This window comes from Pteropus medius, unplaced genomic scaffold, assembly GCF_902729225.1.
Source record: "Pteropus medius unplaced genomic scaffold, Ma_sr-lr_union100, whole genome shotgun sequence".
NCBI lineage: Eukaryota > Metazoa > Chordata > Mammalia > Chiroptera > Pteropodidae > Pteropus > Pteropus medius.
Genome location: NW_024342473.1, coordinates 17,395,563 through 17,412,867, shown reverse-complemented (window position 1 = coordinate 17,412,867; position 17,305 = coordinate 17,395,563). Strand labels below are relative to the sequence as shown.

Here is a 17,305-nt window from a genome sequence, read left to right as displayed (position 1 = left end):
GTACAAGGGAGAGGGTTAACATGAAGGCCCTTGTAATGTGTTACATGGGCTTGTCTTCTCTGAGTGACATAGGCCGGTGGAAGTATCTGAGCAGGGGACTGATATGGTCTGATTAACATTTTCATGCTGTGTTGAGAACAGACTGAGAGGTGAGGGTGAAGCAGGGAGGGCCAGTTAGGAGGCTATGGCAGGCATCTTGGCACTAGCAATAATGGCTTGGACCACACGGCAGCAGTGGTAAAAAATGGTGAAAGCGGTCAGATTCTAGAAAAGTTTTGAAGGTTCAGTTTGAGGATTTGCTGACAGATTAAGCTTATTTGTGAGAGAAATGGAGAAGCCAAGAATCACTTCTGATGATCAGTCAGAAGGATAGTTACCTTTAACCAAGACAGGAAACCCATGAAAGAATGAGGTTTTAAGGGGAAGATCAAGGGTTTGATTCCAAACATAAAAATGGAGATGCCTGTTAGACATCTGAATAGAGATGTTGAGGAGACAAATGTGACAGGAATCGGAGTTCAGGAGAGAACTGGAGACATAGCTGGTGTTCATCACCTTATAAATTGTGTAAAGCCATGAAACTGGAGAATTCCAAAGGAGTGAACATAGAAAAGAGGCCCCCCAAAAGAGTTCTGGGGCTCTCCAAAATGCAGAGGCCACAGAAATAAAGGGGAACCAACAAAAGAAAGTTGGAAAGGAGCCACTAGTGTGGTAGAAGGAAACTGAGTGTGTAGTGTTCTGGAAGCCTAGAGGAGGAAGTGCTTCAGGAAAGATCTTGGTGGCTGTGCCTAAAGCTGCTGAAAATCACTTAAGATGAATATAACTGCAGAACCAGCTCAAAATGGTCCTGTCTTTCTAACAAGATCCTGAGTTGTCTTTCAGAAACAACAGGAGAAGGTATAAGACCAAAGCTGCAAGTCATCTGCAGAAGCATGTGCAGAGAGAGGAGAAAACTAATCTCCAGCTACACTCAGAACCAAAGTCTCACACACCACCCTGCCATGGAATTAAAGGACCTTGAGCAGAGGCACCCTAGGAACATCTGGGGCTTCAGCCCCTTATCTTATGATGATTGGCCACGTTCCAAAGCTCTTCAATCGAAACCTGCATAGCCAGCACTTCCACATACGTGCCTGTTTCCCCAACCTTCAATCTTTGCCTTTAAAAACCCTTAATTGTTTCCCATTCTCCTTGCTTGGTGCCTTGCAAATAAAATGGCTCTACTCGCTCCACTGCAAATCTCAATGCTCAGAGTTTGGCTTTGCTGCGCATCGAGCAGGCGAACCCTCTCAGTCTGGTAACACGAGGATGAAGTGACTCTTGGATTTAACAATGTGGAGGTGACCTCGATAACATCAGTTTTGTGGAGTGTGGAGATAACTTGATTGGAGGTGGTTCAAAGAATGTTAGACTAAATCTAAGGAAATGTTAGAAGCAAGTATAGATAAGTCTTTTGAGTTTTGCTTTAAGCCAGGAGGAGAAAAAAAGTATATAGTAAATGAACGTTAAGAGACGGTTGACTTAAAAATGAGAAAAGTGATAGCATGTTTGTGGGTTGTTGGAAAAGATCTAGTCAAGAGGAAAAGATATGGGAATGAGATGAGACTTGCCAGAGTGATATCCTTCTAAAGAAAGAGAGTAATTATGTAGTACACAGGAGGAAAGGTGTATCTTTGACGGAAGCATGAACTACAGACAGTTCAACCACAGTAACAGAAGTGAAGGCAGGGATGGTGGGCCCAGATGTACGTAGAACACTCAGTGTGATAGTGGGAGTTTGAGGGGTTTTATCTTTCTCTTAACATTTTATCTGAGGTACATATGTATCCCAAATACATAGCTCAGTAATTTTTACAAAGTGAACACGCCTTTGTAACTAGAACATAATCAGCAACCAAAGGCTGCAAAGATAACCACTCTTGTGACACCACAGATTATTTTGCCTGTGTTTGAATTTTTTATCATACAATATGTTAAACAACAACCTTCAAGGCTGAAAACTTTGCTGAAAGAAAGGGTTTATTGAGCCATATGCTAGCCAAAGGAAAGGACAAGGTCCTGGAACATGCAGTCTAAACCACCAGCAGCAGGGTTAGATGGAGAAGACAGATATGTCTGCTGTCCTGGGGCTGACAAGGCTCTTTCATACAATGAGTTTTGGGAAGAAAGATGTAAACTGTTTTGAAAGAATTTGCACTGGCTATAGATAAGTCAGGAGAAGATGAAGTTGGGGATCGTTCTAGAATAGGTGCACAGTCCATAAGGAAGAGTTTGGTTGTGGGCAACGGTCCGGAAAGCTCATGTGTAAGCAGGATGTGGTGGCGTCCAGTGGTCAGCACTTTTCTCTAGATGATCTCAGAAATAGCCGCCTGGAACTTAATTCAAAGTTCTCACATACATTCAGGAATGTAAGCAGTCTTTCTGGTTTTTGGCCCACAACTGTTAACTCTTGTTTCTTCTTCCATCCTCTAGCCTGCTGTAATTTACCTTAGGACATCTCAGAATTTTCCCTTGTCAAGTACCATGATCTGTTTTGTTTATGAGTTTCATTTATGTTGTTGAGTGTAGCAGTAGTTCAATGATTCTTGCTGCTGTGTGATATTCCATTATATGAATATACCATAGTTTATTGTATCATTGATGAATACCTGGGTCGTTTCCAGCTTTTGTCTATTGAGTTGTGCTCCTACGAACCTTCCTGAACATGTATTATCATAGGGGACATATGTATACGCTGCAGTTGGGTATGTATCTATGAGTGAAATTACTGGGCTGTAAGGTATACATATGTTCACATTTGTTTCGTTGATCTGTGTGTCTGTTTTTATGCCAATACCATACTGTTTTATTACCAGTTTTGTAATATAGTTTGAAATCAGGAAGCTTGATGCCTACTGCTTCGTTCTTTTTGCCCTGGCTATTTGGGATCTTTTGTGGTTCATCTTGGGGAACAGAATGAGTAAAAGCAGAGGGAGAAAAGCACAGAGCATGTGTCCAGTCAGTCCCTTAACTCAGCCAGATTAGTGTTACACACGCATCTCCAGACGTGGAAAGAACAATCTCAGTTCTCTGCCCAGTTTTGAAGCCAATTTCTCTTGTAACAGAACATTAGGAGGTTCACAGAATCAAAGAGTAGGACATTCAAGAGAAAATACTGCTAAGTCTTTCTGCATGATGCTCTTTTAAGCTAACTCCACTAAATCCTTTGCTGTTATGTTGCCAAGTTCCTGTATCTTTTATAAGGTGAAATGCCTTGTTCCACACCCCATGCAGATTCTACCTAAATACTAAGAAAATGAGATTTTATTATTACATCACGTGAAAAATAGCTGGATGAGGGTATTTTTAGAATGGGTCCATAAAGCAAAGGCTACAAATTCTTCTGGAGTATTTGAACTCTCCCTTACCATGTACTGTTTTATTAAGTTTAAATTTCATTACTATGCTACAAATAATTGCTTCCCTAGTTGAGATGTATATATACTCAAATATATGTACATAATTAATAATTAAAAATTTTACTATTAGTAGCAATTTTGACCTACTCAAAAATGATGGCAGCACATCTATGACACTGTGATTGATATCTACCAATAGATAAAATTAGCTGAAGATAGATCACAAACAAGCCAATGACCAATCTGACACTAAACCCAAAGAGGCTATTCTTTGCCCACTACTCAGGTGTTAAAATAGCACTTAGAAATGCATCTAGAGATGATTGACTCTTCAATGTTACAAAAAGCCTAGCTTTTACTTAGTCTTGATGGTAGACTAATGGATTTTCTCTTCTTCTGCATTAACAGCCAAGTAAGCTCGTTATCACCGGAGCCCGTGGCAAGGTGGGAGAGCAGAGTGATGTGAGGCTCATGCTGTGACTTTTTCTGTAATTCCAGTAAAGTCCAAGTACCACTGTGTGATGATTACAACACCTACACTGCAAAGCAAGTGTAAGCTTTGTGATGTATATGCAATTAGATCAGATAGGAGAAAATGTCCAGCTATGACTTCTGCACTCCTACCCAGCTAAAAGCAGAGGGTGTACAGATAGCTAACCTAAGTCTGAATTGGTTTCGACAGACAGAATGCAGTCTATACTGCAGGTGTTACATACGTTACCTGGATGAGTACCTGAGTACTGGAACAGACTCAAGTTCTTCATGTCCTTTGTTGAATTTTTTCATGTACTTAAATGACTCCTTTGTATGAGGTCAGAAGAGGTCAATATGGGTTACAGTCAGTTATAACTGGGTTTATTTTGAAGGATGGGTGGGATTTTGATTCTGAAAGGCATGAAAAAATGGAAGAAACTGCATAATCGACTAGAGACTCAGACCTGACTTGTTTCTCAAGCATAACGGGAACAGACTATAAGATGGTTGGTAGGGAAGGTTAGTAAGAGAACACTGGAATAGATTACACAGAATGGGCTGCAAGGATGACAGCTAGTTTGTGTGTTAAGGGCTATACTGGCACGCTGAGGTAACCCCGCAGAAGCATCCAGAGGATGGCATAAGCCATTATTCTTATTAGTAGATCAAGGCAGGCAAAAGTATCTTACAAGAAACTCCTCACTTAGGGTCAATGTGTTGCTTCTGCTTCTGTATCTTTTGCAAGTACAATCTATTGACATCATTTACAGGATTTTTAAATTCTCAAACAGGCATACAACTCTAGCCCTATACTTCTGGAAGACTTTAGTAACTGTTAATTACATGAAAAATGTTTACACAACTTATTTCTTAAGAAACAGAAGTTTCTACAACCATTCTAGGTTTACTTTCAACGTGCTTGTCTCCTAACCATGATGCTTAACTTTCAAAGTAAAATGACTTGATTTTGGTTAATTGCAGTTAATAACTTGTTATTTAACATGCTTCAACAACTGAAAAAAGACTAATATAAATATTTAAATTTTAATAGGTTCATGAAAAGCAATTTTGCTGAAGATTACTGCCAACTATCATCACTCACCAGAGGGGAAAAAAGGGTGATTTTTCATCTTTATGAGGCAGCTTCAGTACATTGAACCAGGGTTTAATTGTGGTTGACCACATGATGGGGGGTGGGGGTGGGGCACTGTCAAACACCTACTTAAAGGATAAACAGGGCCAGGCCCTTATTAAAAATAGTTGATCTTGATTAACCTGTTGTAGCTGCTAAATTCCAGTTACTCAGCTACCTTGTGCCTGACATGCCCTCTAATTTAGAAATTTAGACTAAGAATTATTCATTATATATTCCTAGATGACAAACAAGGGAAACTTTCCCCCTTCAATTACACAAAGATATGGCATACATTTAGGACTTTTTATTATAAGTCTAATAATTGGTAAAATGTAGATCATTTAAAAATGTATAAAACTTGACCAATATGGCCAATTCAAAAATAACATGTTGAGACTGTTTTATGTTGTGGAAAATATAGGTTTTTGGTTTTGTTTTGGCTATGGAAGCTGTCTGAAGATTGTCTAACTTGTCCTAATTCAGTTGTACTTGGTAGGTTATTTTTTTTACATTGATTATCCTTGGTTTTGTACTTTTAAAAAAGAAATTTTCTAAATTAAATTTCAATCCAGAATTTGGTTTTGTTCTTGCTGATGCTTTCATCATTTCTTACAACTAATACAACTAAAAATAACCTGACTTTACTGAAATGAATGCATTTTCTAATTTCCTTTGCAGGGAACATGATGCTCTTTCAAAATGCTTATCTAATATCTTCATATTGTTAGCTTAATAGCTCTACCAGTTATTACCCACATTGAGTTTTAAAATAAGTTTATTAAAGAATGTTATTAGGTAGGTATTGACGTTTGATTTGTTATTAAAAAAAAGTTCTGTTTCTTCATGCTGTATAATAAAGGTAAGAGGCTACAGAGTTATAAGCTTCCTTCTACTGGATTCTCTGATAGTATAGCACAGTGTAGTCATCTCTGCAATGCTAGAATAAATAAAGTCTCTTCTATGCTTCTCTTTAAAAAGCGATGAATAACAACAGAGGATGGCATAAAAAAGCCATTTTTCTATTCATTCTGTAGTATTGGAGCCAGTATCTAGGAAACAAAGGAGAGAAAAAGTAAATTCAAGGAGCAATTTAATTTTAAATTTAAATATTTTAATATTTTAAAACAGGAACTAATGGTGGTGATGAAATTTTAAGGGGTGGGGAAGAAGAGGAAGCAAGGCTGAGGAGGGAAGCTGTCCATGGAAATACCTTGAGAACTTAAATAAGGCAGAGGTAAAAAGACTGCTTAGCTTTCCATATTATGCTAGGAAAAAAAACAAGTTATATACTACATTTGGTTTATATAACTGCAAACAACCAAATTTTAAACCAAAAGGAACATAACATATAATCAGAAGAGAATTGTACTTAATTCATGGTGAGAAAGACTGACATTCTAGCTATCATTTTTTTCTTTATTAGGAACTCAACTTTATTTCAGAAAGTGACTTTTAGAAAAAATAGGCATATTTCATGGTAGCAATGCATTTATCTGGTTATTAAGGAATGGTATTATTTTTAATCACTCATCTTTATTGATAAAATATGTTTCTGTGTACTATATACCTTCGGACATAAATTTAAGGTTCTGCTTATAAGTATAGGATGGAAAACTGTTGCTATATAATAAAGTGAATGTCTTTAAACACCAAGATCTTAAAATTATAAAATTATATCCAATTAAGACTAAAAAGAACTCAAATGAAAACTAATAATAAATTTGTTAATGAAAATAATTATATTATCAAGTAATGTTTTTAATAGAGCTGCCTCAATTAACTGCCTCAGACTTAATTTTAGCTGTGTTGCTTTTCTTCTTCAATTCTAACTTGGGATAAAAATTTAATGAATGTGCCATTAAATTAAGGGATTCTTTCCCTAAAACCAATTGAAAAGTTAACAAATAAAAACTGCCATTTATTCATAAAATATTAAGGCCTCTAAATGGGAAAAAAAAAATCAATTTGATGTCTGGGTCGATTACTCTTTTCTACTCAATCAGCCCCCACCAACCACCACTTACCCCAAACTTAAGAGAAAAAAATTCTGAAAAGTAATTTTGAATTTTACTAATGTATGAAATTACACATAAAAATTGCCATGTGGATATTCAACAAATTTTACACTTGAAAGTAAATTTTCTATTGTGTTAATTTTCATATGTAGTTAATATAAATGAGTATAATATAATCATATTTGACACTCTTAATTACTTAAGCTTCTACTTCTAAATGCCAAACCATTTATGTTTTAATTCTGGAAAGAAAAATTTCTAAGATTGTATTCTTTTCTGTTAACATAGAGTACATGTTAACACAATCAAAGCTTCTCTTGAATTGTTTGAAGACTACACTTTAATGTAACTGGAGCAAGCTCCTCAGAAGCCACTTGCAATAGGTAAGGCTGATTTGCTACTTTTCATCCATTCAAGTTTGGAAAAAACAGATAACTTGTATCTTTAAGCAAGAGTACTACAATCTGAGGATCACCAGAAAGGAACTCCTGTTAGTAAAATACGTATGTTTATATAGACTTTTTGATATTATTAAAGTTTACTCAGGGGACTTCTTTACTGATGTTTTCTTAGCTGTTTCAAATGATTGAAAACGATACTATTAGTCTACATCTGTGCTGTCCAATATGGTAGTGATGGGCTAGCCACATGTGGCTATTCAAATTAATTAAAGTTAACTAATAAAATTAAATAGAAACTAAAACATTACGTTTCTCAGTTGCCCTGACACATTTCAAATGCTTAACAGCCTTATGTGGCTATTAGAAATTACAGACAATGAACACTTCCATCAGTACAAAAGTTTTACTGAATAGTACTGGGCTACATCATTAACTCATTTTGATAAAGTTCTAGGAGTTAGAAATCCATGCTCAAATTCTAAAGTCTAAGTAAAAACTTAAAAATCTTAGGGTTATGATGAAGCCAATAGCCTAAATTATAAGAAAAATACGAACAAAAGTATACATTATCTGAAATATAGAAATGTTATTTTGTGTTCCAGGAAGTATAAAATAACATTGTTCTTTGCTGTTATAACCAAAAAAGGTCTAAGTACGTGACGACTAGATTAAAAAGTTATCTATGCTTTAAAGTTCTTAGAAAGATTAGTTAACCTTCTGAAAGGTACAAATCATAACATCGCTGGTTTCAGAGACTGTCTGATATCTGGAAGAGACTCTTTAGAAAGTGCTGAAGGTATAATTTTATACAGCCATTAAAATCTATTTAAGAGAATAATCTAAAGAAAAACAAAATACACCTAAGCCATCAAAAAAGAACAGTTAATGACATGTGAAAAATGACATATTTGCAAATGTTTATATGTGCACATATATGCTGTAAAAATATGTACGTAAGACTAGGTTATACAACAAAATATTAAAAAGTGATATCTCTAGATACTGTTACAAATGTCTTCTCTGTGCTTTTATGTCTTCTACATTTTTTCAGTAATTAGATTTTTTCTTTTGAAACCCAAAGTATACAGAATGAAAAACCCCAACTCATAACCTGAGAAAGGCAGGGAATTCCTTTCTACGTTTCTCTTGCTTTTCAAAATTCCCCTTCTTGGACAGTGACAGTGTTCTCTATTTAATTTCAGGAAGAGCTTCCTTAAATGGAAATGGTTCTGATCACAAAGGAAAAGTAGGTATATATTTAAGATATAATTGAAAAATAGAAATAACTAATCTAGAACAGAAAGCAAAGATGTACAGTTTTGAAACATTTAAGGACCTGAATGAGTTCCTCGGTCTGCTGTGGAAAACACACTTATACAGATGGAACAGATATTTACTATTATGACTGATAAGGTTCTTTTGGTTAATTAAAATCTTAAATAATCACTTTTTAAATATTAAATGTACAGGTATCTAGAAACACAGAAACCATAGGATAAATTGTCAAAATTAAAGACTTTCTTAACAAAAAAGGTAGTTGTGAAAAAGCCTGATAAACCCTTCAAATTTGCAATTGAAATTTCCCCACCCCCCACACAAATTCGATCTGTGGAAGTAGTCTATGTGTCATATGAAATATTTATACTAAAGTCAGTAAGTAGCCTGTTTGAGATCTGGAATTCAGGAACCTATCTTGGAGTGGGTCGACTGGCCATTTTCCACCTTAATTTCAGATGAAGATTTTCAAAAGACTCATAGAAACTTTTTGAAAGACTCATAAAAACATTTCAAGTGGCTCTGATTTCACAGTAATTAGGCGAACACTTACTTTTACCATCACAGGCTACAATTTTCACTTTATCCACTTTAATAAGTTCTGTGACCTCTCTGAATTCAACATCATTCAATACAAAAGTCCACACATTATCGCAGAATCTGTACGTATTTAGAGAGCCCTTTAAAACAAAACATTTAGACATAAGATGAAGTAATTTTTCCTCGCATTTTTCTCCAAAGCAATTTAAGACAACTTAGCCACCAAGTACATCATTCTTAAAATAGTATGATTATTTAATACTTAGCTTGCTTAAGATTTTCCTTAATTTTCATTCTAACAGAAAAAACATCTCTAGATAAATTCGCTAAGGGAAGAGTTAAAAGTTTTCAGCACTGTAAGAGTTTACAAATTACCTGAAATCTGAATGGAAATTTGTATTTTTACTGCCCTCATGTGGCTAAATTATGAACGTTCATTTGATTTTTTACGTAAACACTATGAAAACATATTATTGTGTACATTAATTCTGTGCAGTTGTACAAAACCAACGATTTTCTAGACACATTAATTTTAAGCCTGTGACATAGCTCAGGTGAATTACTATATTAGCTACTAAGACTATAATATTATTGTCTGTGTGACATTCTTCTAATTAAAGTTTTTAGTTGATATTTTGTTTTTAGGAGCAGGAATATGTCCTTGAACATTAAGTGGAAAATTTTGAAGAGTGTGGTGAAAGTGCAAGTATAGATGCTAACAGAATACAATAAAAACCTGAGATAGACACATACATATTCACATATGAAATCTGGTATTTGACATTTATATGCCTAAAACCTTCAATTCACAAAAAAAGCATGTGTACAAAAATGTTCCCTGCAGTGTAAAAGTAAAAACTGGATTCTACCTAAATGTTCTATCAAGTGAGAATGATTAGATAGCTATGAATGAATTTAATGAGCACACAATGGTAATTGATACTGCCATCAATAAGCCTAGCTTAGCAGGGGGAGCTCATTAAAACAAGCAAACACTGCTACGATAAAGTTACTGGATAGAATGGGGAGTATAGGAGAGCCACCCAAGGGTATGAAAGACAGAGAGTAGAGAGAAAGCTTCTCTTCCAAAGGCAAGTTGGAATCCTGAAGAATGAATAACAGTCAAGGGAGAGGGGGGATGAAGACAAACACTTGGAATATGGTAGTAAGTTTCAGAGAACAGAATGTGTCATTAAATATTTTAATACTCAATTACTATATGAAGTTTTAGTACTATAATTCAATCTGAATTTTCTCTTTCAAAATTAATTCAGTTCAAGTTTCTTGGTAAATACATTTGAACTTTTTTACTAATAAATTTCAATATATAAATTATTGAAACTTTAGCTCTCATACTTGAGATTTTTTTTTCCCTTATGACATTCTTTCTACTAAATGATCTCAGTTATAGGGAATTCATGAGAATTTAAAACAAAACAATTTAGCATGTTATACAAGATTTTTTAAAAAGTCCTAATCTTATTGCTAGGCCAGTAAAAATTATAAATAAAAAATATGTATTTAAATGTGATCTAGCAATATGACTTTGAAAATTAGATATTACCACTGTATTATTTCTTTTGCCTTTGCCCCTCCAAGCTAAAAAAATAGAAGGCTATTTGCAAACATTCTAGACTTAAATTTTATCAAATTTGCCGTAAGGGGGGTAAGTGAAAGCCTGAGCTAGAGCAGTCACAAAAGAAAAAGCAACAACAGAAAAGTAAAATCAGGTCAAAATCTGAGTATTTATAGCTTCTGGAAAACAAACTTATAAGAAATGAAATTTTCTAAATGGGCAAAAGTTTATTAACATGGGTCAATTTAGAATTAAAAGATCGGGTTTTGAATGATAAACTGGGCAGATTTCATGTATGGTTATTTAAAAACAAAAGCAAATTAATTAAAAATTCAAGAATCCACTGATAAAATTTTAGTTTTAAAAATACACTTTACTTCTTATAATGCTTACGCATGTGAAACTGGTAAGATACTTATTTATAGGAATATAAAATACATGCAGATTTATCCCTTCACTAAAGTATAAGTCAAATGGGGCTTTGTATCTGAATACCCAACATCCAGAACAATGCCTGGTATATAATAGAAACTGAAAAAAATGTCCATTGAATAAATAAAATTTTCTTTCATGTTTTCATCATGAACAAAAACCAAAACCCCCAAACACTGAGGTTCTCTTAAATGAAATTAACCTCTATGTTCTTTTCATATATTGATTTCTATACTTTACACTTTTAATTTCTACTTTACGACTATGCATAAATATTAAATATAACCACGTAATATATACTATGACTTCACAAGTATCATAAAGTAAAATTCTTTCTAATCACCATGATTCTTTCAATGGGCCTTTAATCTGAATTATCATCAAAATGAGAAAGATAATTTTGTTCAGTTTGGGATTACTGCTCAAAGTATAAATGACTTAAATGAGACCAAGCTATCAGAACAGACTGCTATCTATCACCAGTCCAGGTCTTTAAAAGCCATGTTATCTAAGAGCAGGTGGGAGGCAAAATGAAATTTCTAGAGGTAACTCCTTACTTCCCGGAATTGGTGACGGTCAGAGTTTGAAAAACATATATGAACCGTACTCTGTCACTTACCTGCATACCTGCAGATAATGTTTCAGCTGTTTGAAATCTCAGTAATTCTTCAGGGAAGGTAGATAAATATACGTAGGCTGATTTGTGAAACAATGGAATAAAAATCTAAATAGAACTATCATATTAAGTGGATGAACTTAGTTTCTAGGTCACTTAGAGTATAATTTAGTTCTTATAAAACATGTTCCAAAATTTGATTAAAGCCATCTTTTCCTTTTATGACTAAAATACTGATAAAACAACCATTACTGCAGGCTTCTAGGCTTAGGAAAATATCCTTACCCTGAAATTCACTCTGTTCCTGACCCTCTGAGCCAATGCTGCATTTATAGCCTTATCAAACTGAAGTAGAACTTGAAGGGCAAGTTGGGGGGTGATCTGTTGAGACTGAGAAAAAGTAAAGGTCATAAATCAGAAGAGCATTAAAGACAAAATAAAAATATGAATTATCAAAAATTCAATTTAACTGAGGCTAACTAGAGCCTCTAAACTAGAAACCATTATTTTCCTTTGCCATAACAAGAAGCAAAGACTACAGTATTTTCTTGTACTATCTTGACACAAACATAATTTTGAAAAGAAAACATGCAGTAATGTACAATGCCTGGACAAAACTTTGTCTCTATCATTCCTTCATATAGTCTGGAAAAAGATATTTGATAAATTAAAGACACCAAGTTTCTTTTAAATAAAAAACAGGACTAATCATATATTTTTAAAAATATAATAAACCTTATTACAGTTCACTAACTGTAGGAAAACAAGTGGAAATAATGTGTTCTTAGATAAAGTTCACATGAAAAGGTTGTCCTAAAATTGAAATATAAATTCTAATTCAAATCTCAAAGCTATGAAATTGTTCAAAATTATCTTAAAGCTAGATAGAATATGACTTTCTCATATATGAGAAAACCGACACTAATCTTTAACAAAAATCTTTGACAATGTAGATATATCTAACCATATCATTCAATCATCATTGTATTTTATACCCCATAGTCGGGATGGTAAAATGCATAGGAATTTGAGATTATCGATATGAATACTGGGTCAAATACTCTAAGATATTTAACTTCTTTGCCCGGGATAAGGAATTTAACAAGAATTATTATAGACCTATTGAAATAAAAATGTTGACTTTTAGTCTCCTACCTGTATGAGCTCATCAAGGCTTTCCTGAAGACTGTTTCCCAAAGTAGTATTTCTATATAATTGATATGCCATGGTTTAGGAGGAAAAAACTGTTTTTCTCACTCAGTCTTGCATTGATGTCCTAAAATTTTAATAATAAAAGAAAACATTATAAAGAATGTATATAATAGTTTACTTCATATATTCTAATATATACCAGCAGAACTCTTAGTAATTGCAAATTACTATGTAATTTTAGAATTACAAGAAAAGTTAAAATGTTTTCTAATTTTGTTATTTGACAAGCATTTATATTCCTTTATACAAAGTATAGATGTTGTATTTATTCAAATGTATTTCTTCACCGCTGCTTTCAAGTTTGTCTTACCTTCTAGCCTACCATGTATCATTCCTTTCTACTTACTGCCAAGTCACTGATTCAGACAATCTTCAGCTCAAGTTTGAAGGCCTTTCCCTTTATTTTCCTGTTCTCTTAAGATTTAATATTTATAAAGTACCTACCAAGAAGATAGCACTGTGATAGGTACCAGTGAAAGGAAGACAAATATGTACACGGCTGACCCTAAAAAAATTATACTCTAGGGAGGGTTACAGACGTACAAAAAAAGTTAAATTCAATAAAGAATAAGAACTGATAGGGATATACAGTGTACTATGGAGGCTGACTGTGGACTGCATGAGTTAACTTGCAAAAGCTTCCTGATTCTTCAAGCTAGACTTCAGCCAAGCAAGGAAGGACGTCATCCTAGGCTGAAAGAATAGAATAAATAAAGACATAGAAGGATGAAATAATAGTTTGTGAGATCTATAAATTGTTAATATATTATTAGGGTCTAAGTATGAATAGGAAGTGGTAAGAGATGAGACTGAAAAGATGGCATGAATGGACTTGTTCCATCAGGAGAGGTGCAGCGTTTTATAGCACGGGTAATGGGAGCCACTGAAGCATTCTAGGCAGGAAAGGTCAGACAAACTAGCAGCCATATGAAAAATGTACTTGAGTGCAAGATTAGAAAGAGATGGGCACTCCAAGAGGGTGGCAGTAGTACAGATTTAATACTTACTGGGCTTCTACTGCACGTCTGGTATATCGTCCCTGACCTCATGGCACTTTCAGTTTAGAGAGAGACGGCAGGAGATATATTCAAGGAGTAATTATCAGGTAAAACTCAGGAAAAATAATGGTCAGTTATACAGCTTGTGAGCCTTTGACATACTAGATCATTTTTAGCTTCTTGAAGGCTTTTCTTTTGACTTGTGGGATCCCACCCTCAGTTCTCCAAAACCTCCAATGCCAGCATCCTATCTCAGAATTAAAAAGTTCTTCTAATGGATTACTCCAACCACCTCTATGAACTTTTCTTCCACTTACTCCTTCCTTCATTCTGCTCCAGACTGGCCCCTTGCTGTTCAATATGGCAAGATGTTCTTGCTTTAGGGCCTTTGCACTGGCTGTTTCTTTTGCTTTGAATATTCTTCTCAGATGTCTGCATGGCTCACTCCCTCATGTGATTCAGATGTCTGCTCAAATGTTGCTTCATCAGAAAAGTCTTCTGTGACCAACCTATACAAAATAACTATCTCCCTTCCCCTTACACTTTATTCGCATTCATATCATTAACTTGACAAATATATGCTTACTGTTTCTATCCACTAAAATATTTTCCATGAAGTTATATATTTATCATTTAGAACAATGCCTAGTATGCAGTATGTATTCAACAAATTTGTGGTCTGAATAAGTAACTTGGTGGTATGTGAAAATGCTACTATCAAATATTGTAAATGTATCTGAGTGTAATATAAAGATTTCTACTTTACTGAGAAAACTGAAGCAATGAAAATTTCCAGACTCTGAAAACTTCATCTATCCACCTACCAATACCTATACCCATATATCTTGCCTACCTAATAGTTGTCACTAATAGTTGCACTATCTATGCTGTTACCTAAATACGGTCCTTCTATCTGTGCATCAGGTCCTATCCTCTCTAGTAAACTCAAGGATATTGTTCCAAAAATGTAAGTATTCCTTCTCTCCCTCACCATCAAATTTCCCACCTCTATGGATCAGTCCCATTAGCAAACAGGTGGGTACTTCTCACATCTTTAAAAAAAAGTCTCAACCAACTTCCCTCACCAGCAATACTCTTATTTCTCATTTCCTCTTTGCAGCAAAACTTATAAGAGTTGTCTGTACTCAGTCTCTCCTTCCTTTTCTCCCATTTTCTCTTTCACTCACCCCTCATAGGCTTTTACCTCCAGTACTCAAATGACACAGATTCCGATGGTCATCAATGGCTTTGCCAGAGTTAATTCTCAATTCTCAGTATTCACCAGACTTAAGCATTTGACACAGTGATTACTCTCCTTCTTTGATAAAGGATCTTGGCTTAGCTTCTGGGACCACACTTTTTGGGTTGTTCTCTTAAACTCACTGGTTCATCCTTCTTAATATTGTTTCTTGCTTGATCCTCTTCTCTCTAAAAACTTAATGTCACAAGAAACCATCCTTGGTTCTCTGCTGCTGTTCATTCCTTAGTGATAACATTCAGTCTCATGGTTTTAAATACCATTGCTGATGATTCCCATTCATATACTAGCACAGATCTCTCCTCTGAATTCACTCCTGGATCCAACAGGATACAACAGCCTACTCAGCATCTCTGTTTGTTGTCTTTCCCATAGCAGTTGATAGAACTCCATACTTCTATGAATTAGGCAAAAAACTTTTGACGTTATCTCCTTACCCCCAACCTTACCTCAACATCCAATCCCTAGCAAATCCTCTAAACTCTACCTTCAAAATGCATTCAGAATCCAATCATTTTTTGCCATCTCCACTGTTAGCACCCTGGTCTGTGCCACTAACATCTGTCATTTCGATTGCTGAAATATCTTCCTAACTAGCTTCCTTGCTTCCATGCTTGACCCCTACACTCTAACTCCAAGTCAGCAGTGAGCTGACCTTTTAAAACATAGGTTAGAACATAACTCTTCTCTGCTCAAAACCTCCCATGCCTTCCATTTCATGAGTTTTTACAATAATCTGGCTACCTGTTATCTCTCAATTTATCGACCATCTTTCCATTGCTCTTGCCCTTCTCCAAACACACGGGCTTCTTTGTTATTTATAGGCTACGGTGGACATGTTCCAGCCTATGGAAGCCTTTGTAAAGGCTATTGTTACTACCTGGAAAACTCTTCCCCCAAATATCCACTTGGTTCTCTTAATTCCTTTGAGTATATCATGTTCTTAATGAGACCTACATTGACTGCCATATTTAAAATACAAACTTCCACTTCCACTCTGGAACTTGCCAATCTCCCTTATCTTGCTATGTTAATTTATGGCCATCACTTTCTAATTTGTAACTTATAAAATGTAAGTTCACCCAAAGCAGGAACTTTTGTTGTCTGTTTTGTTCACTGAAGTAAATCATGCATCTAGAACAGTGTATGATACATAAGAGCCAACTATTTGTTCAATAAATGAATGAAGGCAAAAAATCAGTAAGTATAATGTGTGTGGTGGGGAAGGAGGTTAAAAAGGCAAGAAGAGGTCCCAATAAGGCAATATAATCTTGAAAAAGCAGGAGTACAGAATCTTGTGTTACGTCCAATTGATAAAAGTCTAAGAGTTATTTAAAATAGCTGTAAGTTAATAATGAACTATCAGATAATTTAAGAAAATACCATTTACAATTGCAACAACAACAAAAAAATACCTAGGAATAAATTTAACCGAGGAGGTAAAAGACCAGTACATTGAAAACTATAAGACGTTGATCAAAGAAATTGAAGAACACAAAGATATTCCATGCTTATGGATTGGAAGAACTAATATGGTTAAAATGTCCATACTACCTTTTGTACAAAAGCAGACAGATACTACAAAAAACAGAAAATTATAGGCCTACATCCTTGATGAACACAGATGCAAAACTCCTTAACAAAATATTAGCAAACTGAATTCAATAATACATTTGAAAGATCATACATTATGATCAAGTAGGATTTATTCTGAAATGCAAGGCTGGTTCAAAATCCATAAATCAACTGATGTGGTACACCATAAACACAAAATGAAGGATAAAAATCATATGATCATATCAATAAATGCAGAAAAAAAATTTGACAAAATCTAACATTTATTTATGACAAAAACTCAGCAAAGGGGAAAGAGGGAACATGCCTCAACATAAAGGCAATATATGACAAACTGACAGCTAACACTCAACGGTGAAAAGCCGAAAGCTTTTTCATTAAGATCAGGAACAAGACAAGG

At 34.7% G+C, this 17,305-nt stretch overlaps 1 protein-coding gene across 3 annotated transcripts in view; it reads right to left on the bottom strand.

Moving 5' to 3' along the window:
• Positions 1 to 5,764: 5,764 nt before the first annotated feature.
• GTF2A2 (general transcription factor IIA subunit 2) overlaps positions 5,765 to 17,305 on the bottom strand; it is a 15,020-nt gene continuing 3,479 nt past the window's right edge. For 2 of the 3 annotated variants that reach the window (XM_039865440.1, XM_039865438.1), the window contains exons 2-5: positions 13,018 to 13,138; positions 12,148 to 12,252; positions 9,252 to 9,378; positions 5,765 to 6,056 (exon numbers count right to left, since the gene is read on the bottom strand). In XM_039865440.1, the coding sequence (XP_039721374.1) occupies positions 6,031 to 6,056; positions 9,252 to 9,378; positions 12,148 to 12,252; positions 13,018 to 13,089 (330 nt within the window). In that variant the 5' untranslated portion in view covers positions 13,090 to 13,138 and the 3' untranslated portion in view covers positions 5,765 to 6,030. Of the gene's footprint in view, positions 6,057 to 9,251; positions 9,379 to 12,147; positions 12,253 to 13,017; positions 13,139 to 15,259; positions 15,508 to 17,305 lie in introns of all 3 variants that reach the window. The other variant, XM_039865439.1, reaches the window with a different exon arrangement.